Source organism: Mus caroli, chromosome 9, assembly GCF_900094665.2.
Source record: "Mus caroli chromosome 9, CAROLI_EIJ_v1.1, whole genome shotgun sequence".
Taxonomy (NCBI): Eukaryota; Metazoa; Chordata; class Mammalia; order Rodentia; family Muridae; genus Mus; species Mus caroli.
In genome coordinates, this window is record NC_034578.1 from 61448626 (window position 1) to 61456154 (window position 7529).

Genomic DNA, 7529 nt, shown 5'->3' on the forward strand with positions numbered 1-7529 from the left:
CACTCACTTTGTAGACCAGGCTGGCCTCGAACTCAGAAATCCGCCTGCCTCTGCCTCCCGAGTGCTGGGATTAAAGGCGTGCGCCACCACGCCCGGCTCCTGTTAATTCTTATAAGAGAATTCTGGGCCATCAAGATGGCTTGTCAGGGAACAATGCTTGCAGTATATATCTAATGATTTGAACTTACCTCAAGATGGTGAGAGAACTTCTGAAAGCTATTCTTAGGCTTCCACATGTACTCACACACACAGTGTTATTCAATTTAGGAACATTTGAATGGCCGCTTTTCTCTAAGGGTTTCAGGCTGGCCTTGGAATCTGTAACTAGGAAGAACTCTGTTCCTCCTGCTTCTACCTTTGTGTTGGGATTGCAGGCTGTATAACTCTTGGTTTGAGATAGGTTTTCCTGATGAGGTAATGGTTAAAATTTGAGCAAAATTGGAAGTCAGGGAAGAGCTTTCAAAATGCATGTAATGTTAGTACTTGGGAATAGAAGCAGGAAGATCAGGAGTTGGAGGCCAGTTTGGCGTATATAAGACTGTCTTTCAAAATACAAGAGGAGGGCTTGGTGGATGTAAGGGATTTACTGCTCTTGAAAAGGACCTGGGTTCTGTTCCTATCACCTACACCACCACTCAAGACTGCTTGTAACTCTAGTTTCTGGGAAATACAACACCCTTTTGTTTCTTTGAACATGTACACATGCATACTGTATATATACATAGACAAACACACAGGTAAAAATATATCTTTGCCAGGTGGTGGTGGTGCAAAGCTTTAGTTTTAGAACTGGGGAGACAAAGATAAGCAGATTTCTGAGTTTGAGGCCTACCTGGTCTACAGAACAAGTTTCGGGCCATTTGGGAAGACACAGAGAAACCCTGTTTGGGGGGAAAAACCCCAACAAAACAACAAAAATAACTTTGTAACAAACAAACAAACATCTAGATTCTTGACAGTGGAAATGGCTCTTTCAAGGAATTTAAAGAGAGAGAATGAAGTGAAGTTGGCATTATATACATTTTATTCTTTTTTAAAGAGTCTCATGGTCCAGGGCAGCTTTGAACTGCTATGTAGCCAAGACTGACCTTGAGCTCCTGGTTTCCTTTTAAATGCTGGGATTACCGGTGCCACTATGCCTGGCAAAAATTATATTAAGATCTGTGTATTTTAAAGCCTATTTCTCCATACTGAAAAAAAATTTTTTATTCTTTTTTTGAGGCCATGTCTATCTTTCCTGAAACTTGCTATATAGACTATACTGCCTCAACTGAGAGATCTGTCTGCCTCTGCCTTTTGAATGCTAGGATTAACGTGTTCACCATCACATCCAACAACATTGGATTTCTTAAATTGAATTTTAGCATGATGTCAGCTTTACATTTTCAAAAGTTTAGCTAGCTGTAGTGAGAATTCACTGAAAGAGGCAGAAGTGAGTGGAAATAATGGTGTTCTTGAAACAAGAAGTGTTGTGAAGAGGCTATAGAGAAGAGGACAAATATTAAAGGAATATTTAGGAAATTAAATGGATGGGTTATGTTGAGTATAGGGAGGAAGTGTCAAAGATGACTTGTCTTTAACTTGAACAGCTTGATGGGTGTCACTCACTGAATGGAGGGGATTTAGAAATTCAATTTTATAGCCAGGTGGTGGTGGTAGCCGTAGCACATACCTTTGTTCCCAGTTCTGGGTGGGGGTGTGTGGGGGTGGGAACAGAGGTAGACTGATCTGTGAGTTTGAGGCCAGCCTGGTTGGTCTGCAGATCCAGTTCCAGGACAGACAGACAGGGCTACACAGAGAAACCTTGCCTCTAAAAGCACACTCCCATTCAAACCCCCTTACAGTCTACCAGAAAAGAATTTAGTTTTCTGTATGAGATAATAAATGCTGTTGAGACATTTGAAAGCTGCAGAATGGACAGTAGGGATCTGCAGTCCCAAAATAAGGTCTAGGTTGGAAGAATCAAAATTAATAAATCTGGGGATTTGGAGAGATGGTTCAGTGGTTAAGAGCACTGGCTTAACCTCTTAACAGAGGATCTGGGTTTGATTCCCAACCATAAGTTTCTCTGTAACTTGAATTCCAGTGGTGTAATGACTTCTGGTCTTCACAGGCACTGTATGCATGTGGTACACAGACTACACGTATGCAAAACACCCATGTACACAAACATTAAAAAACATGTAAATATTTAGTGGTAGGATTTACATTACAACTCAGTTTTTTTGTTTGTTGTGTTTGTTTTTGTTTTCAAGACAGGGTTTCTCTGTATAGCCTTTGCCCTGGAACTCACTTTGTAGACCAGGTTGACCTCGAACTCAGAAATCCACCTGCCTCTGCCACCATGCCCAGCACAACTCAGTTCTGATGAGTCATTTTCCTTCATACTTAATATCTTCTCTACTTTTTAAAGATGTATGAATTTGAAATGTGGTTTAAGTGTTTGTAACATGGCTTTCACTGTTGGATGGAACTAGATTGTGTGATAGTTAAGACTGTTTGGCTGGGGGGCTGGTGAGATGGCTCAGTGGGTAAGAGCACCCGACTGCTCTTCTGAAGGTCTGGAGTTCAAATCCCAGCAACCATATGGTGGCTCAAACCATCTGTAAGAAGATCTGACTCCCTCTTCTGGAGTGTCTGAAGACAACTACAGTGTACTTACATATAATAAATAAATAAATCTTTTTAAAAAAAAAAGACTGTTTGGCTGGTTAAAAATAACTTTCTTTTTTTCTCCTGGAGGAAAAGATGTTAGAGCAAGAAGAAAATGGCTTGTTTGAAATACCAGATTATGAACATGTAGAAGATGAAACTTTTCCTCCCTTCCCACCTCCGGCCTCGCCAGAGAGAGATCCTGCAGACGCTGAACCTGAGGAAGGTCTGTATCAAGAATGTCACAAAATATCCTTTCATTTGGTGGTTGTTGTTGTTGTTGTTTTGTTTTGTTTTGTTTGTGTTTTTAGCAGGATTTCTCCATATAGTTCAGTCTGTCCTGTAGACTCAGAAGATCCAACTGCCTCTGCTTCCCAAGTTCTAGGATTAAAGGTGTGAGCCACCAAGCTTAGTTGTTGTTTTTTATTATTTTTATTTATTTATTTATTTATTTTTTAAGGTTTGTTTGTTGGTTTGTCTATTTTATGAGTGCACTGTAGCTGTCTTTAACACACCAGAAGAGGGTATCAGATCCCATTACAGATGGTTGTGAGCCACCATGTGGTTGCTGGGAATTGAACTCAGGACCTCTGGAAGAGCAGTCACTGCTCTTAACCGCTGAGCCATTTTTCCAGCCCTGTTTTATTTATTTATTTAAAAAATTTTTAAAAGATATATTTATTATTATATGTAAGTACACTGTAGCAGTCTTCAGACACACCAGAAGAGGGCGTCAGATCTCATTACAGATGGTTGTGAGCCACCATGTGGTTGCTGGGAATTGAAATCAGGACCTCAGGAAGAACAGTCAGTGCTCTTAACTGCTGAGCCATTTCTTCAGCTCCCTGTTGTTTTATTTTTATGTATGTGAGTACACTGTCACTGTCTTTAGACACACCAGGAGAGGACTTCACATCCCATTATTGATGGTTGTGAGCCACCATGTGGGTGCTGGGAGTTGAACTAAGGGCCTCTGGAAGAGCTCTTAACCATTAAGCCACCTCGCCTGCCCTGTATGTTAGTTTTTAAGACAAAGAGCGTGGTGGCGCATACCTTTAATCCCAGCACTCAGGAGGCAGAGGCAGGCGGATTTCTGAGTTTGAGGCCAGCCTGGTCTAGAAAGTGAGTTCCAGGACAGCCAGGGCTACACAGAGAAACCCTGTCTCGTAAAACCAAAAAAAAAAAAGAAAAAGAAAAAGAAAAGAAAAGATAAGAGCTCACAGTGTATCCCAGGCTAGCCTTGCTCTGGCAATCCTGCTGTACCTGCTGAAATGTCCCACATAGTTCTGTGTCAGATTAGCCTAGAAATGATACATTTTGCAAATGATTAAAAAAAAACAAAAACGGGGGCTGGTGAGATAGCTCAGTGGGTAAGAGCACCCGACTGCTCTTCTGAAGGTCCGGAGTTCAAATCCCAGCAACCACATGGTGGCTCACAACCATCCGTAACGAGATCTGATTCCCTCTTCTAGAATGTCTGAAGACAGCTACAGTGTACTTATATATAATAAATAAATAAATATTTAAAAAAAAAAAAAACTGACTGGGTGGTGGTGGCACATTCCTTTCTTCAATCCCAGCACTTGGGAGGCAGAGGCAGGAGGATCTCAATGAACTTGAGGCTAGCCTGGTCTATAGAGCAAGTTACAGGACAGCCAGGGCTACACAAAGAAACCCTGTCTTAAAAACAAACAAACAAAAATAACTATATGTATTTGTGTTTATCTGAATATATGTGGGTACACAGGTGCTACAGTGTGTGCATATGGAGATCAGAGGTCAATTTTTTCTTTTTTTGGTTTTTTGAGACAGGGTTTCTCTGTATAACCCTAGCTGTCCTGGAATTGACTCTGTAGACCAGGCTGGCCTTGAATTCAGAAATCAACTTGGCTCCACAGGACAATTTTTAAGTACTAAATTTTGGTCTGTTTACTAGGATCAGGGAGTGGAGTACCTGTTCCGCCAAAGAGAACAGTTAAGAGGAATCTACCTAAGCTAGATGCTACGAGGTATGGGCATTTACTTTGATACATTTATAGATTTCTACACAGTGTTTTTCTTTTACTATCACAGTCTTTGGTGGGTGATTTAGAGATCAGATAGAGTTCTGTAAAGATTTTTTTCTCCTTTAAACATTTTCTTTTCTTCTTTTTAATGATTGTATTTATTTATTTTATGTATGTGAGTACACTGTTTCGAGACACACCAAAAGAGAGCATCAGATCCCATTACAGGTGGTTGTGAGCCACCGTGTGTTTGCTGGGACTTGAACTCAGGACCTTTGCTCTTAACTGCTGAGCCATCTTTCCAGCCACATAAGATTTATTTATTTATTTTATGTATACGAGTACACCATTCATCTCTTCAGACACACCAGAAGAGGGCATCAGATCCCATTACAGGTGATTGTGCCACTGATTGTGAGCCACTGTGTGGTTGCTGGGAATTGAACTCAGGACCCCTGGAAGAGCAGTCAGTGCTCTTAACCGCTGTGCCATCTCTCCAGCCCCTTGTCTTTTCTAATTCAGGAGGAAATATTTTTTTTCATGGTCTTGGTTTTAATATGGCTAGAAATTCAAAATGTTTCTCTTCACAGATTGACTTCAGAGAGAGGGCTTCCAGCCTTAAGGCATGTGTTTGATAAGACGAAATTCAAGGGGAAGGGTCATGAGGTAAGAAATGTCTGATTGATCTTTATTTATTTATTTTTTTTAAAGATTTATTTATTTATTATATCTAAGTACACTGTAGCTGTCTTCAAACACTCCAGAAGAGGGCACCAGATCTCCTTACGGATGGTTGTGAGCCACCATGTGGTTGCTGGGATTTGAACTCTGGACCTTCGGAAGAGCAGTCGGGTGCTCTTACCCACTGAGCCATCTCACCAGCCCTGATCTTTATTTTTTAGCAGTGGGCATCGATTGAATCCAGGGCAAGTGCAAGAACCCATGCTAAACAATACTACTGGAGTACATCCCATCCTGGTTTATTTTAGACTTTTATTTATTCAAAACAATTTTGAGACAAAGTAGCACTATGCAACTCTGGCTAGCTGTGTCTTAATAAAAGTGCCATATTTAATTGCTTAGTCCTCAGGGAGTAGCAATATTAGAAGGGATTAGAAGGGTTGGGGAGGTGTGGCCTTGTTAGAAGTGTTTCCCTGGGGTGGGGCTCTGAGGCTTCTTAAATGATTTCTTTGGTAAGAGTTACCTTTACCTTGGTCATGATTTCTCTTCACAGCAGTAGGACAGTGACCAGTATTCTAGCCCTGAACTCACAGAGATCCGCCTTTGTCTGCTTCCCAAGTGGTAGGATTAAAGGCTTGTATCATCATACCTGTCTTATTTTAGAGCTTTTCTTTTTTGTTTTTACACGTTTTACATATGTAACGGATATGCAGCTTGGTTTTCATGTGGGTCCCAAACAGCTGTAACAGGGGCTATCCCAAAAGCTGTTGCCTGTACATAGAATATGTTCTTCTAGCTGGACTGCTTTTTCTGGCCTCAGTGGAAGAGGAAGCTCCTAGCTTTGCAGAGACTTGATGTGCTAGGATGCGGGGATACCTATGGGGCCTCAGAGGAGAAGGAGGAGAGGAGGGGTAGAGGAAGGATTGTGGAAGGGGATGAACAGGAAGGGGGACAAGTGAGTGGGATGTAAAGTGAATAAGTAAAAAAGTAAATTAAAAACAGGAAAGTGAGATAAAAAAAAAAAAAAGCCCAGTGAAACTGGGTTGATTATGTTCTTTAGAATCTCACACCTTTAATCCCAGCACTTGGGAGGCAGAGGCAGGCAGATTTCTGAGTTCGAGGCCAGCCTGGTCTACAGAGTGAGTTCCAGGACAGAGAAACCCTGTCTCAAACATAACAAAAGAATCTGAGTATATCACAGAATGAAAAAAAATGTATATATACACATTATAGATATAGATATATATATGTGTGTGTGTGTGTGTATGTATGTGTATATGTATACATACACACTGAATATATACTGCTGTTAATCATCACCTCTAGAGAAATAGCTCCATTGAAATAGAAAGGGTACTTGGAAGAATTAAGAGATCATCTTGTATAGCTTCATTTTTTTGCCACTATATTTAATTAACATGACTTTAGGAAAATTACGTCTGAGTCTCTCAGCCCAAATTTATACCCTAAAAGTCTATTGAAATAACATTTACTTTGCTTTTTCTTAAGGAGTCTTCTTATTTATTTATTTATTTATTTATTTATTTATTTTAGTTTCTCAAAACAGGGTTTCTCCGTGCAGCTCTGGCTATTCTAGAACTCACTTTATAGATAAAGCTGGACTCTTTAAACTCAGTGATCCACCTGCCTCTGCCTCCTAAGTGCTGGAATTAAAGTCTGGTGCACCACCACCACCTTAAAGAGTCATTTTTAAGGTTCATGAGAATTAACACTGCTTCTATTGATTATATGTGTCTCTAAGATATGGCATAATCTCTAGTTCTATTCTTGTTTTTTTTAATTTTGAACTTAAAATTCTATTAATCCTAGTACTTGGGAGGCAGAGGCAGGCGGATTTCTGAGTTCGAGGCCAGCCTGGTCTATAGAGGGAGTTCCAGGACAGCCAGAGCTACAGAGAAACCCTGTCTTGAAAAACCAAAAAAAAAAAAACGAAAAATTAATTCTATGTATTTGTGGGTATATGTGTATGGGTTCAGGTGCTTTCAAAGGCCCAATGAAGAAAGTGTTTGATTTTTTGGAGTTAGAATTAGCATTTTTTCGATGTCTGATGTAGGTGCTGGAAACTGAGTTCAGGCCTCTGGAAGAGCAATATGTGTTCTTCCTCATATATATATATATATATATTTTTTTTTTTTTTTTTTTTTTTTTTTTTTGTAGACCAGGAAGGCC

General features: G+C 40.2%; 1 protein-coding gene across 4 annotated transcripts in view; it reads left to right on the forward strand.

Annotated features, from left to right (window-relative positions):
- The window catches only part of Tipin (TIMELESS interacting protein), a 35107-nt gene that overhangs the window by 2514 nt on the left and 25064 nt on the right, over window positions 1-7529 (forward strand). For 3 of the 4 annotated variants that reach the window (XM_021171472.1, XM_021171474.2, XM_021171475.2), the window contains exons 2-4: window positions 2743-2878; window positions 4589-4661; window positions 5249-5324. In XM_021171472.1, the coding sequence (XP_021027131.1) occupies window positions 2749-2878; window positions 4589-4661; window positions 5249-5324 (279 nt within the window). In that variant the 5' untranslated portion in view covers window positions 2743-2748. The remainder of the gene's footprint in view (window positions 1-2742; window positions 2879-4588; window positions 4662-5248; window positions 5325-7529) is intronic. The other variant, XM_021171473.1, reaches the window with a different exon arrangement.